Raw genomic sequence first — 22,313 nt, 5'->3', positions numbered from 1 at the left:
TAGCAATATACCTAGCTTGGTGACGGATCCAGTAGGTTCATGTCATTAAACTATTATGCTGTGTGCATCATAAAAAGAACCTAACTTGTAGTAAAAGGCAGTAAATAGTAAATGACAAATTAACAGTCCAGCCACAAGCGTTATTGGAATCTGGACGCGAAACAGATTACTTTCAGCTGGGGTTATCAGGAAAGACTCATAAAAAAGGTAGGACTTGACTTAGGTTTTGTAGCGTGGAAGTAAGAGTCTCATGTAAAGCAGAAGGGAAGACAATGGTTCCAGATGCAAGAATCATTAGTCCCAACATGGTTGAGAAAAGAAAAAACAAGACTGTTCTGGAATAGAAATGAAACTACTTTAGTCAGATTAGAGGTAAGGTGCATATTTAAAAAAAAAATCATAAAATAAAGCCTGCATATATTTCTTGCTACTTTTTCAGCTGTTATATGCACAAAATAATATTAGCTCCCTTTTCCTTAGGGCTTTGTATCTTGCAAAGCTGTTGAGTCTTATTCTGACCATATATATTTAAAAAAAAAAAAAAGGAGTGAACAGAAAGACAAAAAAAAACAAAAAAGAAAGATAAAAAGAATGGAAGGAAGGAAGGAAGAAAGGGAGGGAGGGAGGAGGAAGAAGGGAGGGAGGAAAGTTCAGAAACAGAAAACAAACTTGGCAGTGTGCTAATTCTACTTCATTAAGCCGCTGACATGACTGGTGTGTGAAGGAGGTTTTTGATTTCTGGATTACCTTCTAAAAAACATGCCATATAAAAACAATTTAACATAGTCAAAGGTCTTATGATTCTGTTTCCAAAACACTCCACCTTTCTCAAAATAGAGTTTTATTTTGTAGTTCCAGTGGTCCATTTCCTTTAACTATGTGCGCGGGGTGTCCTTCCAATTTCCTGTCATTTAGTTGTCAGATTAATATTCATAGATCATGCTCCTCACCTATATACCTAATGAGATTACAAAATTCAAGAACACATAGATGGATTTAAAGTTGAAAATGCAGGGCGCCTGGGTGGCTCAGTTGGTTGAGCCTCTGACTTCCACTCAGGTCGATCTCACGGTTGGGTTCCAGCGTTTGAGCCCCGCCTATGGTTCTGTGCTGACAACTCAGAGCCTGGAGCCTACTTCGGATTCTGTGTCTGCCTCTCTCTGCCTCTCCCCTGCTCATGCTCTCTCTCTATGTCTCTCAAATAATGAATAAACATTAAAAAAAAATTTGTTTTAAGTTGAAAATGCTTGAACTGCTGGAACTTGAGCGCTAGCTTCAGTGTACTTTAAGTTTGAAAAATTAGAGGAAAGTAAGGGAAAATCTGGCAGCTAATATAGGCAATGAAAGGTAAATTCATCATAATCCACGCTGTAGAGATACTCAGTCATCTTGTTTAAAGTAAGCTATTTTTTCCTTTTTACTAAAATCTGTAAAAAAAAAAAAAGAGAGAGAAAAAGAAAACTAATTAAAATTTCCACATTGCAAAGCTAGAGGAGAACAGTGTTCACTTTAATCACTTTTCATTATACACAATTGCAGATATTAATTGATATTCTCCTGGTTGGGCAGAGGATAAAAATACGAAATTGTTTTTTCTCAGTTAAATGAATAAAACCAAACACATTTTATATTTTTACAACCAAGAACCCTAAGAGCAGAAAATTCTATTTGAACTAGGAAAAGTTAGAACATTACACTGGTGAAAGAATTTCAATCTACAACGGAACCCAGGAAATAGGAAACAGAGAATCTCATGAATGCACCCTCAGAAGAACCGAACTTAAGATCTGGAGAAACTGATTTCCCATAAACACCTGGTTTACAGAAGAGAGAGAGACATCTCTTAACCAGCTAACATCTGCTAAGAATCCCTCTCCATCCTCAAGCCCATGAGCTTGCAGCTTGGATTGGGGGTGAACTCCCCACTCTTCGCACTTCTGGACCATAAACACAGCCCACCCCAAACCCTCAATGGACTCACTCATATGTAGCTTGCTACAGTATGCATTTCTCAAATTGCTATTCCCAAATAGACTCAATTTCTGGTAATTTGATGTTGCCTCAGTTTACCTGTTTATTTAGGTTGACATACTTTAAAAAATACATTTTTTAATACACAAAGCTTCTTACTATAAAATCTGACATTTTCAAATTTGCTTAAAATTATATTGTTGATTGTAATATCCCTAACTTTGTAATATCTCAATAACATTATTTGGCACATATCTCTCTGAAAAACAATTTTCTCAGTGTTTCCCATTATACAGTCAAATTTAACTTGCTACATACCTTTTTTAAATCTTGCCTTTATTATTATAACTGCTTTTTTTCCTTCTACCTTACAATTCCCTCAATAATTTTGTCTTGTTCTGAACTCTTGGCATTTTCTGAGATGTCCAAGGAAAACTGAAATGTCTTTAAATGGATCCAGGTACTATGAACATCCTGGAAAAAGAGATATTGCTCAGTTGTATGTATCTCCTCCTCTATGTCCAGCATCAATAAAACAGATGAATACCAAAATATATCAACTAGAGGAAGGTGAAGACTCATCATATTCTAAGATAACAAGAAATAGGGGCTTTTACTCGCTAGGTCAGCTGAAGTAAAGACACACAAACTGGTAGGTAGAAAGTTACAACTTTCATTATCCCACTCAAAAGAATAAAGGAAAAAGAAATATTACTATGGCACTTTTGCTTCAAACATCTCTCCCTCCCCTCAAATGCAGTGTTTCCCTCACATCTGACAGTGAAATATTCCCTTTAAAGCCTCCCTTTATATTTAAAATTCTGTAACTTACTGATAAAAACATTACCAGAAAGAATTTTTACATTCCAATAAAATGTCTCTGTGATACCGTGAATTTTGTTTTAATCACTTATTTGGCTTATTTCGGTCCGTTTATTTTGCAATGTTAGGAATCTTTGGGGAAAACACTTCTTGACATTAATGATATTAACAGACTAGCCCAATCTAAGAACTAAGATTAGGTCTGGAAGTTATTAAAAACAAGAAAGCTTCTTGAGAACTTTTCTACCATATTTGCGATTTTGTAAGAGAATATTAATAAGGAAAATTAGATTCATCTATTGCTTTTTCAAGGAAAATTTGAAATGAATTGACGTATCTATATACATGTATTATACATGCATACTTTGCTTTCCATTTCCTTAGTTTTATTTTTTTATATATTAATTCTCTCAGGACATTTCAGGTTATATGTCTGGAAACTTCAGCCATCCAGAAAAAAAAGAAGGTTGGGAAATAATGAAAAAAATGTGCTGAAAGAATTCACATAAAAGTTTTTGGAGACTTGAAAATGGGAACAACAGACACTTAAAAAGTTATTGAACCAGAAAAAAAAAAAGCCCTTCCTGGCAGGTAGTTATATAGCAATATACTGATAACTGTGGGATAAAAATAAAGGCATCCAGACATTATTACAGAGCTCTCCTCCATGGAAATCAAACTCCTAATTCAAAGGTAAAGAAAGAAACTGATTCATCTTATTTTTTTCTTTCTGGTATGAATGTTAGGAAAAAAGAAAAAAAAAACACCAACTGTGAAAGAAAAATGAAATCTTAAAAATAAGTGTAGTTCAATTATTTAGTTCCAGTGTCTTATCAGAAATTTCATGTCATTTACTTCTGTACAAATACACACATATAAATAGAGAAAGGTGTTAATCTGTGTATTGATATATAGTGATAAAACTATATATAATATATTCTATTAATGTCAACATGAATTTCATCATTGTCCTTTTTATATAGAATTAAAAAAAAAAAAACATGTGCCAAGCAGTGGAAAATACATAAAAATGATAAAAGTCAGAACAGCTTCTTCAAGTGTGATTAATTCAAGTATTTAAATAGTTTCTGAATATCATCAATCCAAGAGGTATCAACTTAAATGCTCAGATTCTGGGAATTGAATCTGAGATTATTTAAGGAACTGGAGAGATTCTTGCTTAAATTCTTCCCTTTGCATAATTCAATCCATATTTTTAATAACTCAATCCTCATGCAGGCAAGATGTCTTCTCAAGTTAGCATACGATCCACGAATTATTTGTTCTACTATCTAACATGCTAATCCAGAGGACCCTAAAGAGGGTAAGGGATGACAGTAGTCTGGGATTAAACAAATTCATTAAAACGTCTACTTAGCCATGTTTTGCTATGAGCTTTTTTTTTTCTTTTTCCCAAATACTGCTATGAATCAAAATCAATACCAATCCAAGCATTCCATTCCAAAGGTAAAGAGACTTCACCAGGGGCACCTGGGTGGCTCAGGTGGTGAAACAACCCACTTCGCTTGGGTTGTGACAGCTCTGAGCCTGGAGCCTGCTTCGGATTCTGTGTCTCCTTCTCTCCCTGCCCCTCCCCCACTTGCACTCTGTGTGTGTGTCTCTCTCTCTCTTTCAAAAATAAATAAACATTAAAAAAAATTAAAAACAAAGAGATTTCACCAATCACTTAAAGAGAATATGCTAGGTAATTTTGATTCTCCTCTCCATTAAGATATTGATTCTCGTTCACAAAGAATTTTCCTATCAATTTACCACAACTTCTACCCACCCGTCCTTAATGTTTCCTCTGCTACTCCCTTAATGAAACTGTCATTTTATGCACTTCAACTATTGCAATATTTTCCTACTGGACCTCCATTCTAGCCATTTTCCCCAGCTGGCTACAACCAATTCTCTACATTGCATTCTAGCAGATATAATCATGTCATTCTTGTGCTCCAAAGTTGTCAGTAGCATTTGATTGCCAATTGAGCACAGACCCAGTTACTTAGTACAATCTTCCAAGGTCTTCATAAACACTTCTACAGTAGACAGGAGATTTTCAGAGTTGTGGATTTCATAGATTTATAAGCTATCTATATATCTAGATAGAAACATATATCTATATACACACATATATATTCTTTTTTTTACGTTGGTTTGTTTATTTAGAGAGAGACAGTGAGTGTGCAAGTGGGGTAGGGGCAGAGAGAGAGAGAGAGAGAGAGAGAGAGAGAATCCCAAGCAGGCTCCACACTGTCAGTACAGAGCCCTATCCAGGGCTCGAACCCACGAACCGAGAGATCATGACCTGAGCTGAAGTCAGACACTTAACCGACTGAGCCACCCAGGCGCCCCACACACATAGGTATTTTAAAGCAGGCATCTAAGATAATACTTGCAGACTCTCATTTTTCCAAGTAATGAAAACACAAAATTACCATTTAATATCACCATGGCTTTATAAAGAAATGCTTTTTTCCCTTTGCTTAAATTAATTATGTTTATGAAAACATTTCACATTGTGCTGTCGTCTATTTTTCATGTATCACTGTAATAATGATGACTTTGTAATAGATTGGCAGCAGTGTATGGTAATGAAAGGTATTTGGGAATCATTGTACTAGACTACCCAGCATTCCCTAAACATATACTGATTGATATATTATGACTCACAGACTTGTGTTAATTATAGGAGTGGCTGAGAATTCAAATAACTGTGTCAAGGTCTTGGCAGGAAATAGGCTCAGTCAGCAGGGATTTTGAAAATAATTTAGCAGAGCAATATTTACAGAGGTATGGCCAGGGTTAAGGAAATCAATAGGTGTGTTAAGGTATCCAGGGTTAGCAACAGCAGGAAGTCCCCAGGACTGCAGGGAGTAATAGTTGCTATCAAAAGCTCAAGGGGGCCTGATAGAACTTTTAGAGGAAGGAACAAGAATCCTGAGGTCTTAGCTGAGAGCAGAGAAAGAAAAACCCTACTACTCTCTCCTTCTGATTGCTTGCTAATGCCTCTGGCTGGTTAATTCAGCAGCATGCAAGAGGGTAAGAGAAGAGATGGACACAGTCAAGGATGAGGCCAGTCCTCTGTGCAGAGCAGGGGAGAGAAGGGAGAAAATGGATGAAATAAAATGGGAGGTACAAAAAGAGAATAATTAACCACTTAACTTTCTGCCTCATCATATTTATAAAAACCTCAGGCAGGCTAATTTGAATTGCAATGCCCTTTATTTTTTCCCCTTTCCTTAGCTGTGCTAATGCCTATGTTAGAGCAGTATTTTCCACCCTTCTCACATGGTGGCACCTGGCAGTCAACAAAGAGGTGAAAAAAACTTTTTTTTTTTGCACTTTCCTGTTATGCTAGTATGAATAGAGATGAATCTACATATTAAATTTATAATAAACTTCTTAACGACATTTGAAACTCTGAGATTTTTTAGAGGGAAATTCTTGAGTCCATGATTTTTTATAGATACTAGTTTTATGTTTGGTATGGTCCATCACAATTCTTGATCATCATTGAGAGTCACCATTGACTAGAAATATTGTTAATAAAACAGATACAACCATTTTTGTGCCAATTAAAATTTATAGGAAATGAGATTATATTTAAATTTTTTTAACATTTATTCATTTTTGAGAATGAGAGAGACAGAGCATGAGCAGGGGAGGGGCACAGAGAGAAGGAGACACAGAATCCAAAGCAGGCTCCAGGCTCCGAGCTGTCAGCACAGGGCCCGACACGGGGCAGGGCTCGAACACACAGAGCGCGAGATCATGACCTGAGCTGAAGTCGGACGTCTAACCGACTGAGCCAACCAGGTGCCCCAAGAAATGAGATTATATTTAAAAGAAAAGCTCTTCTTTCCTTATAAAGGCAACATAATGTTAAACCTCATCAATAATGTTGCAAATGAATTTTGAATCCAAAAATTTCTAATACCAAGAATTTAAAAGTTTTCGTGAAAGCTCTGATTTTCAGAATATATGTGCATTGTTAGAGCAGCCTTTCTGCTACTAAAAGACCACTTAAAGCCACATATAGTTGCAAATGGAAAGGAGTGTCTCAAATTTGTAAAAACAGAGATTTGGGGTGGACATCTACACCTGTGCCTACATGGAGAGTCTCACCTTTAATCCCTTCTTCCTCTATGCCCTGTCCTTCTTGGACATCTGGAACGCTTCCACTAACTTCCTGGGCCCCTTTCCCATGACGAGTTTCTCAGAAAGATAGATTGCATTGTTGCAAAAAACAAAAAAAAAATCCGAAAGTGTCTGCAAAGTTTTTATGAGAAATCTGTCTTCAAAAGTTGTGCCAACTTGACAGATGGTAACTATACTTATTGTGGTGAGCGCTGCTTAATGTACGGAATTGTCAGATCTCTATGCTGCACATCTGAAACTAATATAACTTATATGTCAACTATATTTCAATAATAAAATTCTTTAAAAGGTGTACCAGCTTGTTATTCATTGTTGTTACTGAAGAATACAGACAGACCTATTCTTACCCCTGTTTTGAATGAGGTAATGGAGTCAGGATCCGGTGTTATCATTGCCCATAATATTTGCTCTCAGAGGGACTATAAAAAAGTCAAAACACTTTCCTTTCATGAAGGCATTCCTGGATGAAAGGAAAACCCTCTGTGTCCACCTTGCCTGAAGATGGGGAGTCCAGGTCTGCTTGTTCATATAGAAAGATATTATTTCAACAACCAGGTAGCTGAAATTAATGTAGTGATATGTGACTATGACATTGTTCAGAGTAGAATAAAGGGATACCAGCATGTTTTGTTTCCGGTGGTCTCTCAGATGGATAGTGTCCTATAATTTCCGGCTGATGGTATATCTTAAAATAATCAGAAATTTAGACCTAACCTAGAGAATAAAATCAATTTGATTTCTCTAGTCTTTATAGTCCATTGAACAAGAGTGTATTAGAAAACTCGCAGGACCATGAGTAAATACTTCAGCAGCAAGCTGCATCTTTCTTCAATAAAATTTTCTTCACCATCACCCATAACAATGTTGGTGGCTGCTCTTTTATATTTGGGAGGAGTGGAATTTGGAGCAGATGTGAGAAAATGTATGCTTTGGAGGCTTATATAATAACAACAACAGCCAATGCTTATTGTTTACAAGTGCTGTACAGTGTTCTAAAGGGCTTGTACTAGTTGGGTGCATTTAGCTGAAAGTGACAAAAATGAAACTGAAACTGGCACACACACACACAAGAAAACCCACCATCAGCCAAACAAATAAGACACACACCCACCACAACTGGGAATATATCGGGCTATAATCCTAAACAGGGTTAGTTTGAGGGTTGTCTTAATTCAATGGATTCTTTGTGATTCTGAGATTCTCTTGGCTCTGGGGAAGGAGATGGCTGCGGCAGCTGCGGACTTCATATAAACGTATAACAATATCAAGAGGAAGACAGAAACTAGCTCTTAAGCATGACTGATACTCCTCTTGTGTACCCGCTTGGGGCTCCATGCTGACAGCTCAGCGCCTGCTTTGGATTCTGTCTCCCTCTCTCTCTGCCCCTCCCCCACTCGTGCTGTTTCTGTCTGTCTCTCTCTTTCAAAAACAAAAACAAAAAAAACTTAAGAAAGTAAATAAAAGACTGGGTTCCTAAATTAATTACTGAATTAAGAGCGGGGTGGATTAAAATGGTTCGCTCAAAATTCCCAGGTACTACCCCTTGGGCTGAGCTGAGTCAGTATCCCCAGTTGCATTGTTATTGCATTGTGGGAGTGATGACAGCATGGTTATTGAAAGACAGTCACAATATCAAGTATGGCATTTTACATTTATTATCTCATTTGCTCTTCACCAGGACCCTATGAGGTATGTATTTTGTAAAAGCCTTTTTTTTTGGAAAAGCCTTAACCTTTGCTTAACAGCCATGGTTTGAATAATTATCATATTTTAACAAAAATCTCCTGAAATTTGGCCTTCCGTTCACTCTTTTTTTTTAAATTTTTTAATGCTTATTTATTTTTGAGAGACAGACATGAGCGGGAGAGGAGCAGAGAGCAAGGGAGACACAGGCTCCAGGCTCTGAGCTGTCAGCCTTCCATTCACTGTCTTAATTTACTGTCTCCCAGGAATTTAGGGATCATAACCAAGAAATGGGAGATTGCTCCTGGTACGTGTAGTCCACATGGTACATGGTCACGTCATTATATGTTTTACTGTGTTATTCCTCTCGTTTCAATCTTCCTTTATTCCCTGATTGCTCAGTTTAAGGCCTAAATAAAGTACTGGTCCTTTATAAAGCTCCTGTAGAACTCTCCAGATTACAACTGGTCTCTCATAGAATCATTCTTACAGTTTTTAAAACATATAACAACCGATTTGCATTACAGGTAAGTATTTTTGTGCCCCTCCCCACCCCTGCTTCAAGATTGTTAGACACCTTTTTTTAAAGCTTATTTATTTATTTTTGAGAGAGAGGTGAGGGTCAAGGGACAGAGAGAGAGAGAAGCCTCAGAAGGCTCCAATGCGGGGCTCAAACTCACAAACTGTGAGATCATGACCTGAGCCAAAATCAAGAGTCAGATGCTTAACTGAGTGAGCCACCCAGGTGCCCCGAGATTGTAGATTTCTTGAAGTGAAAGCCCTGTCATAATTAGCTTTCAGTCTCTAACACTTTACATAGAGTAGAAGCTTAATAAATGCTCATTGAATGTTATTGAATTAAATGGAACACTGAGAAGAAGCTCTAAACCCTAGGCTTTTCCTTTTTTTTCTTCTAAGGGGGAAAACTTCACAGACATTGTTTAAGGAAAATAGGCTGGGGCACCTGAATGAGTTCCAGCACTGCACTGCACCCTGCCCCCCTCTCCCAGCCATTGGGCTTTGTGCTGACAGCTCAGAGCCTGGAGCCTGCTTTGGATTCTGTGTCTCCCTCTCTCTCTGCCCCTCCTCTGTTCACACTCTGTCTTTCTCTCTCTCAAAAATAAGTAAACATATATATAAAAAAAAAAAGGAAAATGGGCTAATGTGAAATATGCATACATTTATGCATTATAATGCTCAAGTAAGGATTTAAAATAAAATAGCTTTTTAAAAAATGTTTATTTATTTATTTATTTTGAGGGAGAGAGAGAGACAGAGAGAGAGCACATGCACAGGCAGGGAAGGGCAGAGAGAGAAGAAGAGAGAGAATCCCAAGCAGGCTTCACACTGTCAGTGCAGAGCAGACACGGGGTTCACATTCATGAACTTATGAGATCATGACCTGAGCCAAAATCAAGTGTTGGAAGCTTAACCAACTGAGCCAACAAGATGCCCCTAAAGTAGCATTTTATAGAGGTAAGTGGAAAGATATGAAGCTGGAAAAGTTATGAACCATTCTTGCCATAAGGTCTCACCCCATCCTGAATAGAAGATGTCTCACCTTCTTGAATGGATTGACTTTCTCATCTCAGGTATCTGCAACTTAACTGTTCCCTTGGTCATGAAAACTTTTCTCAACACTCATCTTTGAACTTCCCAGGGAAAAGCCAGTTTCTTTAAAAAAATTTTTTTAATGTTTATTTATCCTTGAGAGAGAGACAGAGCACGAGCAGGGGAGGGGCAGAGAGAGAGGGGGAGACACAGAATTGGAAGCAGGCTCCAGGCTCCAGCTCCAAGCTGTCAGCACAGAGTCCAATGCGGGGCTCCAACTCACCAACTGTGAGATCATGACCTGAGCTAAAGTCGACACCTAACCTAACCTAACCTAACCAACTGAGCCATCCAGGCGCCCCGGAAAAGTCAGTTTCTTAAAGAGGCCTCCTTATCACCTAAGTCTTGCTGACCTATCTCCATTATATCTTCCTTACCACATTTGAGGCTATTTGTTTAATGTCACTCTCAAAAGTGAGGAGATGAACTTCTCCACCAGGACAAGGGTCACATTTATTTTCTTTAGCACTAAATCCTTAGTATCTTACAGGATGTGATGTAATAAGTACTCTTCATAAAAGCATGAATAAATGAGTGAATTAGTGAAGTCTGTACATTTTCTAAAGGCAGCCTGCACACTGGGCTCAAAGTTTCTAGTAGCCAATACAAAGAATTTCAGGATACGGTATCCTTAGCATAAAATCAAATAATACTTCAAGACCAAAAGAATGTGGGCTGAAAAATATCAAAAAAATAAAACTGAATTAACAGCATAAGCACCACTGCCTTATTTATTCATTAAAAAAAAAAGTGTGGGAATGCTCATCTTAATAAAACATGACTCTTCCCCCTCTTAAATTTGTTTCTCTTCCCCTTTTTGTTAAAACAAAAGAAAAGGAAACATCAGTTCTGCCTACTTAAATTAAAAGTGTTGGCTAGTGTCTTTAGGACTGTAAAGAAATTCAGCTTAAATGAATTATGTCACCAACATCAGTAAGTTAGAAACTGTCATATTTAGACAATGCAACCTCTAGAAGTTTTCAAGTAAGTATTTTTTGAATGCATAAATGAGTGAATAATCCAGATGACATTCCAGAATTGAATCCTTCTTCCTCTCCCCTCTCTTCCCACAATCTTAGTCAAATATATTTCTGTCATAGTGTCTTAACTGTCATTTTGCTCAGTTATTTGTGTGAAATGAAAGTCAACTAAGCTATTTTGCCATGGGAATAACGAAAACAAAAAAAAGTGCAATTTTCTAATAAAAATTTAAATTCCTTTAAAAAATTTAGAAGTACTAGTATTGAAGTTTTTTGTTTGCTTCAGTTAATCTGGGCTTCAGCCCTAATAGCAAAATAACAATGTGAAGGCCCAGAATTTAAGAATGTGCCTGGCATTAATTAATTGGTGGTCAGTACATTTTTTACTAAGCTGAATTGAACTAAAGATTTCATTTAATATTTAACAGCATTACCCAATTGGCATTACCCAATAAACGTCAGCACAGACCATCTCAGGCCAAGCTCAAGAAATTTCTACTTGGGCTTATTTCCAAAGTGAAAGAAGCATGGAGACTCTCGCGACTAACAGTATCTCGCACGTGACGCACAGAACTCTGTTTTGAACACCCCACATTTGCCCCCCCTCCCTCCTTAACTTTAGTGGCAAAAGTTAAAACCGCGGGGCCTTTTCTGCAGTTTAAATTTCCCAGGGTCAAAGTACCCGGATGAACGTCCTTGTCATAGCGACAGGGACTTTATCCAATAGCATTGTAGAGAGGCGTATCCTTACACAGACGCTCCAATCGGCACGCAGAGAGTCGGCGTCTCCAAGGTGAACGCGGAAGTAAGCACGCCCCCATGGAATCGCTCCTGCAGCACTTTGAGCGCTTCTCCGAGGTGCTGGCGGTCTCCCGCACGACCCACGTCAGGACCTGGGACCCCGCGACAGTGCGCAGGGCCTTGCAGTGGGCTCGCTACCTGCGCCACGTCCATAGGCGCTTTGGACGCCATGTCCGCATTCGCATGGCTCTGGAACGGTGGTTGCAAAACCAGTGGAGACTGGAGGGCGGCTCTGGGTCCTCTCCGGTCCCCGGGTTGACGAACTTCCAGGCCTTGGAGCGCTGTGACCTCCTGCTGTCTCTGCGCCTGCTAGAGAACCGGGCCCTGGGGGATGCCGCCTATCACTACCTGCTGCAGGAGCTCTTTCCGGGCCCTGGCGTCCCAGACGCCGACCCGGAGACGCTCCAAGGCAGCCTGGCCCGCCTCGCCCGCCGCCGATCCGCTGTCCACTTGCTGCGCTTCAGTGGCTACGGAGAGAACTCGGTGCTTGAGGAGGACTCAGTGCTGAAGACCCAGGCGGAGCTGCTGCTGGCGCGTCTGCAAGAGGTGCCGAAGGCCGAAGCCGAGGGCCCTAGCCGGTTTCTCAGCATACTGTGGGAGCGCTTGCCTCAGAACAACTTTCTGAAGGTGATAGCGGCCGCGCTGTTGCTCCCCCCGTCGTCTCCCCGGCCCCAAAAAGAGGAGCTGGAACCGGGAACCCCCAAAACACTCGCAGACGGGGATCAGGAGCTGGTCCGTTGGCTTTTGACGAAGTCGGATGCCATGGCCGCCTTTTGCCGTAACCTCCCAGCCGGGCTTTTAACTTCGGTGGCAGGCCGCCACCCAGAGCTCTCCCGGGTCTATCTGGGTCTGCTCGCAGACTGGGCCCGACATCTGCACTACGACCTTCAGAAAGGCATTTGGATTGGAACTGAGTCCCAACATGTGCCCTGGGAGGAGTTGTATGGCAAATTTCAAAGCCTCTGTCAGGCCCCCCCACCTCTGAAAGATGACGTTCTAGCTGCCCTGGAGTCCTGTAAGGCGAAGGATGGAGATTTTCAAGTCCGTGGTCTCAGCATCTGGACAGACCTGTTGTTAGCTCTTGGGTGTGGGTCATGATACTGCACTTAGGAAAAAAGAAGTTTTAGGTCTCAGACCGGGCCCCAGTTCACTTTGGGCCATGTTTTGTTATTACTTGAATGTATGGTTTACCAAATTAAAATTCCAGTGCTTGCACCAGATCTGTACTTTCATGTGTACAAAATAGTATTTTAGGTGCTAATTTGTAATAGACGGAATTATAATTTACAATTACAATTGTGCAAAGTAACTGCCTCGTGTTGTCATGGATTTTGTGGATAGAGGAGTGACATTGCAAGTACCTTAAAGCCATGAGGTTAACAATAGTTTGCATATTAGAAGGCTCACTTCTGGGACGCCTGGGTGGCTCAGTCTGTTAAGCCTCCGACTTGAGCTCAGGTCATGACCTTGCTGTCTGAGTTTGAGCCCCTCCTCGTGCTCTGTTCTAACAGCTCAGAGCCTGGAGCCCACTTCCACTTCTGTGTCTCTCTCTGTGCTCTCGTGCTCTCTCTCTCAAAAATAAGCATTAAAAAAAAAGTTTTATTAAAGGCTCATTTCTACGAATGCTGAAAAGATAATGTAGTTTTCAAAGTGACAAAACACTTTTTTTTTCTATCAGTATAATTTACTTTTTTAGGTTCCCCTGCCCCCCAAGTAGTGAAAAGCTTTCTTTAATCTTTAACCAACAACATGTGTTGGTGTGTGTGTGTGTGTGTGTGTGTGTGTGTATATATATATATATATATATATATATATATATATATATGTATTCATTTTAAAAGCTAACTGGGCTATTTGGAGTTTAAACCCTGGACTTTGGCCTTTTTAACTTAATATTCTAACCAATTAATCAGCCTCAACCTGTACTGAAATTGTGTTGTTCAGCAAGTTTGTTTCTCATTTCTGCAAATCACTACTCCCTGAAATTCAAAGACCAAACAGTACTTTAAAGCGCTGACTTCAGGATGAGGAAAAACTTTGCTTAAAGTATAGTAAATACGAATATATGCCCATGGGTTTAATATAGCATTTGATAGTAAAAGAATCAAACAAAACATGAATTAGAAGACCCAGATTTTAGAGCAGCTTCTGTCACCAACTAGATTAATAAATCACAACTTTGGTGTTACAGTTGCCTCATGTTAAATGAAGTGCTTAAAATAGTTAAACTTCCTCATTTTTCCCTTGGTGGCGGCCCTTTGGGGACAGTTTAGAATATTTGTCTAGTGTTTGTAGGAACCTAATTTCGTGAGTTTACCCAGATGCTCCACAGCTGGCACAGTGGTTCCCAGTCACTCAGTTTAAGAGCAATTTGTTAATTTTTGTTAGGGGGATATAGCTTTGCATTCATCAAGAAATTTTTGTCCCTATCCAAGTTAGTTGGTAGCAACATTTTCTTGGAAAACATATGAAGCTTCAGAAAGTTAATTTCTAATTTCAGAAATGGAATTAGAATGAGGAGTTGTGTAATCTTGTAGAATTTTTAATTCTATAGTAGAATCTGGAGTAAACTACTGTTCCCCTACCATGTACACTTTTTTTTTAATTATCTGGGTTAACAGTATCCAGTTTTTATTTCCTGTGGTCCGATTCCTTTTTCTAGCTCTCATCCATATCTTTTAGATTGCTTGCCATAGAAAGGCAATTCCTTTTATCAGTTACACGAAAGTCTTGTTTCAGGAAACAACCCTGAGAAGTTTTACGGGGGTAGGTCCTAATTGTGACCCATAACTCTAAGTTCCATAATTCTAAGCTTTAGTTTTAGAGAATGACAGTTTGTAAACTTATTTCCCTAGTTCTACAGCTACATTGAAAACTCTTATTTAAAATGATAAAAATGGACATAGACCTAAGTAAAGAAAATTTTAAAATCATTTTTATACTTCCCATACCTTATTTTAGGCTCTCTGTTATGTTCATTACACAGATAATCTTGTTTAATTTTCACACCAAGACTGTATTCTTTAAATCAGGGTATAGGCTGAAAGAGATCAGGTAGAATACTCAAGGGCACACAAAATAAGCGACATGGGAGCAGAAGCCCTATCTTGTTTTTTCCTATTTCCCCCAGAGCCTAGCACAGTGCCTGGCATGTGGTAGGTACTCCAAATGTTTCAATAAATGAAGCTAAGATTAGAACCTTAATCTGTATTTTTTATCTTATTTTAAGCAACATTAAATACTTGAAAATATGCTATTGAATATAGCAATCTTATTCCTCTAGGAATCTATAAGAAAAAGTGAGAGGAAAGAATGGGAAATGGAGTAAATAGCTTCAAGCTTCTCATGAGTCAGCAAATAAAACAACTTCATGTCTGTTGTGTTGCTGTTAGTATTATTTAACGACATCTATCTCAATGTTCTCTTAGAACTTCTATTAGGCTAGTTGTACGTTTATTAAGTATATTAAAATATTTCAAATTTAAATACTGTTGTCTATATGCTGGCTACTTGTAACATTTTAATGGAAAACGTATAAGGTTTGGCTTTTGGAGAATAAATAAGGCATATGTGTGGTGTCCTATGTATGGTGTCTTATAGTTCACAAAGTTCTACAATTAAATCATCTAGCAGAACCTCTGTAAAACAAGGCAATGTCCTATGAGCTTCCAATTTTATTGAGACTCAGGAATTGAGGCTCAGGGTAGCGATTTGTCCAACACCGCATGGCTCTTAGGTGGTAAAGTCAACATAGATCTGGATCTTTTCTAACTTGAATTGCTCCACATATCTTTTTGGTAATCTTAGGTGACTGGTAACTTGAAAACCGATGTTCAATTAAAAGGTCTGTGTCATCATTGTATACTTCAAATTGACACAGGGTCTGGCACAGGGGAAGCATTACATTTTTTCAATATTCTTTATGTTTGGGTTGTCACCTGCTATACCTTTTACCAAGTTATTTTACTCTCTGAGAGTTTATTCATCTTAAAATGGAAAAATGCCACTTTGTCTACTAATTAGCATAATTAAAAGATAAAATGATAATGCCTATGAAAATGATGTCACAAGTTATAAATAGGCAGATTCACTTATTTTCTCTTCTTTAAGCTGATAAATATAAGTACATGTTTGTAAATTATGATCTACACTTAATCCTTTAGTATTAGTATGAAAAGCAACCATACAGACAAGTATAATGAGAACTAAGAATGAAACTTATTTAGATTTGCCCATTAAAATAAATATAAAAATAAAATAAATTTAAAAATAAAATAGTTTAATATTTTAAACACATTTCTGTTGTATAAATAATATAATGACAATATTAAAGGGATAGCCTGTCACCTTGGCACTATTTACATGTCTGTGTATTCCTTCCCATCTTTTGGTCATAAGTCTATTATTTCCATAGCTATAATAAATGTACATACCATTCCTAAATTTTATAAAGTTATCAAATGTTTTCATATTTAGTCTCTAAAATTAGGAAAACCTGCACTGATTATAGACTAAGCCCTAAATAAATTTTAGTTGAATGCTTTTCCTACATTTAATGAGATGAAAATGTTGAGGTATTTTTCCACCTTTATTATGTTAACTTTTCTAATGATAATTTGTCATTGCATTTCTGGGATACTCAACTTGGTCAAATGTATAAACTTTTTAATATTCTGTTCAATTTCATGTATATTTTGCTTAGATTTTTGATTCTCAGTTCTTGAGTGAAATTAGCCTATAATTTTTTATTCTTATTTTTGTATGAAATTAAGATTATATTGTCCATACAGTTTGAATTATGGACTATTTCTGTTTTTCTTACCATATGGAAGAATTTTATAAAATTGGAATGATTGATTCCTTGATAGCTCAGAGAATTATTCTCTAATACAATATGAGCTTGATGGTTTTTAATTGAATTGCTTAACTAAAATTCAAATTTTGTTAGTGGTTACAATAGCTATTCACACTTTCTATTTCTTCTTAAGTCAGTTTTGGTAGGTTACACTTATCTAAAAATTTATTTCATCTAACTTTTCAAATTTATTGGAACAAAGTAGTTTCTTACTTTTTTAATCAGTAGTATCTTCTCAGCTTTTTCATCATTAGTTATCTGTAGTTCTGTCTCTTTTTTTTTTTTCTTACATAGCCTGTCTTTTCTTTCTTTTCAGTTAGTCTCTTCAGATGTTAAATGTTACATAATTTTTACCAGCAAACTAACACTTTATCATACATTTTTTTTCCTTTTCAAAAGTTCATTTTTTTTGCTTTATTCTATTCTTTCCTTCTTGAACAAAGACATTTAGCTTATTTGTAACTCTTCTTTTTATGTTTATTTATTTTTTTAATGTTTGTTTATTTTTGAGAGAGAGACAGAGACAGCTCCAGCAGGGGAGGAACAGAGAGAGGGGGAGACACAGAATCTAAAGCAGGTTCCAGGCTCTGAGCTGTCCTCACAAAGCCTGATGTGGGGTTGAACTCACTAACTGGGAGATCATGACCGGAGTCTAAGCTGAAGGCTTAACTGAGTAAGCCACCCAGGCACCCTCTTTTTGTATTATTATATAACATTTAAAGTGACTTCTGAATTCTGCTTTCACTGAAAGTCTTGTGTTTTGATGTACTACATATCTTTTTTGATATATAAAACTATCTCACCCCACATTTCAGCTAGAAATGGCCACCCAGTTAGTAAATATCCAATTTTCTTTTGCAGTTGGGTATGGTCCTCACACTAGGTTTTGGCCAATTACATATAAGCAGAATTGATAGGAACAGCTTAGGATTCACACTCTAGGATCATGAAATTATTTTTCCTTATGCCCTTTCTCCCTTCAAATGTATTGGAATGTTAGTATGGTGCTAGTGAGCTACTTTGAATCATATAGCTGAAGTCAGCTGGAACTTCTGTAGCCCCAAACATGAAGCCACACGTTTGCATGCTACTCACATCTCCCTGCCTTTGGACATATATGTTTGGCAGGGGGTGGAGGGGTAGGGTGGTGAAGTGTGAGAGAGGCGGCTAGGAAATTTCCTTTATTTCCTAAAATTCCAATGAAGCATTAAAAGTATATTTTGTTGAGAATTGAAATGTTTGTAGCAGTTGAGCCCTATGGGACATACAGTTATAGCTTCGCCAGAGTGGAAGTCCTCATTCTCCCTTTAACCCACACCAATTTAACTTCTGCCCTCAATACCTGATGCCAAATTCAAAGGATAGCTTTCTGATGTCAAGTTATTTGTCCTCTCCATAGCATTAGACATACTGGCATGATAAGTAGTTGATAACTATTTATGAGTGTGTGGGAATGGACTCAACAAAAAATAGGAGTGTCACCTATTCATTAGAGTGTCACCCTTTGGGTCATATCTTTAAGAAACACAAGTCATTTTCCTAGTAGGTCCAAGGAATATAAATCCAAACAAAGAGAGTGGAGCCCTCAATATGTGGTAGCTATTTCAAACTGTAAGCCAACAATCTGAAAAACCTTCTAAAGCTTATTTGTTGTGTTTGATATGGATCCACCTTCATCAATGTCAAGATTTAGTTGCTGTCATTAAATTGCTTAATTTCATTTGGTTTTATAGCTCTTTTACACATTTTTGGAGCTCTGAAACAATGCTCTAAAGTTATAAATTCCTGGGCCAGTTATAAATAGAATGGCCCATCTTCCCTAGATAATTGTGGATATAGAAATTTATATTAACATAAATTAGTTAACATAAATGCTCTAGGAAGGAAGCATTGATTTCTCTCAGGAATTAATTGGAAATGATCAATCACTATCTTAGAAGTGTGGCAGTAGCATCATTTATCAGGTACTAATTGTCCTGGTGGGCTAAGAATGCCCTTTCAGCTTAGAAATCTGGTGGCCCTAAGGGAAAGCAGCTTGAATAATTACAATAATTAATGTGTATACAACTGTCTTTTGAAGCTTCATTACTCTTAATATTGGGGTAAAGGTTTGGGTTCAAAAGAGCTTACAGTGTTTTAAAGTCTCATTGTGGTTTTATCTTTTTATCTCATGGATGATCAGGACTTAAATCTTAGAAAATTTGTTATGCAGTAATTCAGAAGTATAAGCATAGGGTTATAAAATGTGAATAATCAGTGTACATTTCACATTTATGCATATATTACAGGTAGCATTATCAAGTTCTGAATAAGGTCTATTATAATCTTAATGTTAGGGACATATTTGAAATTTGTACTGAAATATTTAAAATAAATATTTAAAATATATATCACATAAATATTTAAAATAAATTTATTCTAAAGACAAATTTATTTGTTTCTCACCACGAGTAAAGCCTCCTCACTATAACCTTTCAGTTTCATATTTGTGTTGCAAATGTTTACTCATTTATTCAAATAGCACTTGATCACCTACTTATACACCAGTCTGTGATTTAATACACTAAAACTTATTACAAACCAATTTATTTAGTGTATATATTTTTATGTTACGAACCAATTTTTTTATTTCTTAAAAGTACATCTGGAAAGAAATATATAAAATATAGATATGTGTGTAAATCAGTATTGGATATTTTACCTTCTATAATTGTTCAAAACTCTATGGGATAGCTGTTGAAATATTCATTATTATAACAACCATCTGACATATTATCAATACTTATTTTGTAGGATATTCTGTTTGAGGCTATGCATACATTTATGAGCATTGACAATATGCCAGAATGGAACAAGAAAATAGCACACTGTTAGCTTCCACTGAATATAGATGCAGCCATGGACAAGAACGGGTAAAAGGTTTTTGCTAACCTTAGACACATTAGGTACCTTAAAAATATTCCCTGAATTTGAATCCACAGTGGATGTTAAGATAAAATTTCAAAAAATCTATTACTGATAAAGACTATCAGAATGCAGAATGGGGAAAACAATGCAGACTGTAAGTTATTTTACAGTCTCTTTTAGAGATTCTCATATGCTATGCAATCTCATAGTTTTGCAATATTCTGGCCAAAAGGAAGTATGTTTTCTGTCTTGTATTAAAAAAAAATATGTTCACGATGATTTGATTATCTTCAAAAATATTCAGTAGTTTGCATGAATATTGATAGCCAATAGTGGGGATGAGGTTGAGGGTGCACATTCTCTGGTCTGTTTTTCCAATAATTGCAAAAACATGTGTTCCTGACAATGCTGGTTTAAAATTGTTGTTGGAAACATAAAATAAATTGCAAGTGACTAACAAGAGCAATTTACAAAAGATACACGATCTAGTTCACTAGTCAGCAGGCATAGGTTGCATATGGAATTACTATAGTAACCGAAACTAATCGAGAGCAGGCGCCATTTTCTAATTATAGCTGGAAGCACTGGACCTTGTGCGCTGCACCAGTAAATTGGCCCCAGTAGATTCAAAATAATTTCACTGTTTGTCATTATAGACGTTAGCTAAGGCAGGATATTTGAAGAACATAGTTTCTGTAATTTGTTAAAGGTATTATACCCATTTTTATAGTCTAGTTATATGAATGGAATATTACACCTTATATTACAATTAAAAGGCATTTATAATTCCATTAAAGAGTTTTAAAAGATTAAAGAAAACAATCACTTTTTATGGTGGAGGAACTAAAGTGTAACTAAGGACCCAAAAAGGAGGAAATAAAACATGTTAAATAGCTTTTTCTTTATGACTGATTTTTATCATAAAACACTATCTCTGGACAACTTTGAATAATGTTTTTCATAGCTTTAAGCTTCCAACTTTTCCTTTATATAATTTGGATAAGAATACTAACTACACCTTTCTTCAGTGAAACAATCAAGTGCATGAGTATTCAGGAACTTCTTTCAGGCATTCTTTTAGGGTAGGTGTATTGGCCATACATTCTCTTCATTTTCCTTTATCTGAGAATGTCTTGATTTCCCCCTTAACTTCTGAAGGATAATTGAAGCCAGATATAGAATTTGGGGCTGACATGTCTTTTCTTTCAGCATTTGAAAACGTGCCATTTCCTTCTGGTATCTGGTTTATGATGACAAATCTGTCATTTGAAGTTTTACCTCTAGTGGGAAAATGTCATTTCTCTGTTTCTGCTTTAAGATTTTTTTCTTTGTCTATAGTTTATGGAAGTTTGATTATGGTATATCTTTGTGGATTTCTTTGGCTTTACCCCATTTGGAATTTACTCAGCTTCTTTTAAAAAAAATTATTGGAGTATAGTTGACACACAATATTACATCAGTTCTAGGTGTACAATATAATGATTCTACTTTGTATACATTATGCTATGCTCACACAAGTATAGCTACCATCTGTCACCATACAACACTATTACAATATCATTAACTATACTCCTTATGCTGTGCATTTTATTTTCAACACTTGCTCATTCCATAACTGGAAGCCTATATCTCCTACCCACTTTCACCCATTTCATCCATCCCCCAAACCCTTCCCTCTGGCAACTATCAGTTCTCTGTATTTATAGATCTGATTCTGCTTGTTGTTTATTCATTCATTTGTTTTGTTTTTTAGATTCCACATGTGAGTGAAATCATATGATGTTTGCTTTTCTCAGTCTGATTTATTTCACTTGGCATAATTCCCTCAGGGTCCATCCATGTTTGAATCTATAGGCTTATGTCTTTTGCCAAATATGGAAACACTTCAGCCATTAGGTCTTAGAATATTTTTCAGTCCCACTCTTTTTCTCCTCTCTTTCCTTGAGTCCAATGACATGATGTTAACTATTTTGTTTTACTTAAATAAGTCACTGAGCTCTGCTCATAATTTCCCCCCCCCTGCAATTTATTTTCTTTCTTTTGTTCATGTTGGGTAATACCTAGAATTCTGTATTTGAGTTCACTAATTCTTTTTCTGCCCTCCTCCACCCCCTGCCATTCTGTTGTTGAGCTCTTCCTTTGAATTTCTATTTCTATTGAATTTTGTAGTTCTAAGATATTCACATGGTTCTTCTTTATATTTTTTATTTCTTTATTGGGACCTTTCCTTTGTTTTTATTTTTTCCTACTTATTTCAAGTGCTTGTAATTGTTTATTGAATCATTTGTATGATTGTTGCTTTAAAACCCTTGTCAGACAATTCCAACATTCATGTCATTTTAGTGTTACTATCTACTGATGGTTTTTCTCATTCTTCAATAATGTGTTTTGATGAAACAGATTTATTTTTTCTATCTAAGAGAAAGAAAAATCTAGCTTGAAAAGTAAGTGCCTCAGCAGAAGATATTATTTGCAATGTTAACATCAGGGACTGTTAGCATAGGGTCCGTCAATTTTTA

General features: G+C 36.9%; 1 protein-coding gene across 1 annotated transcript; it reads left to right on the top strand.

Annotated features, from left to right (window-relative positions):
- Nucleotides 1-12,040: 12,040 nt before the first annotated feature.
- On the top strand, nt 12,041-13,492 carry FANCF (FA complementation group F). Its single transcript, XM_047071045.1, has one exon. It carries the CDS (start codon nt 12,051-12,053, stop codon nt 13,128-13,130), a length of 1,080 nt encoding a protein of 359 aa, XP_046927001.1. The 5' UTR covers nt 12,041-12,050; the 3' UTR covers nt 13,131-13,492.
- Nucleotides 13,493-22,313: the final 8,821 nt, after the last annotated feature.

This window comes from Lynx rufus, unplaced genomic scaffold, assembly GCF_022079265.1.
Source record: "Lynx rufus isolate CCGP_SWC_20201006 ecotype Redwood Valley unplaced genomic scaffold, mLynRuf1.p SCAF_9, whole genome shotgun sequence".
NCBI lineage: Eukaryota > Metazoa > Chordata > Mammalia > Carnivora > Felidae > Lynx > Lynx rufus.
Note: the sequence above shows the minus strand (reverse complement) of the source record. Positions and strands in the feature narration are given on the sequence as shown.

Bases quoted from the DNA above. Each gene is read 5' to 3' on its own strand.
- FANCF (XM_047071045.1), top strand. From the start codon at position 12,051: ATGGAATCGCTCCTGCAGCACTTTGAGCGCTTCTCCGAGGTGCTGGCG.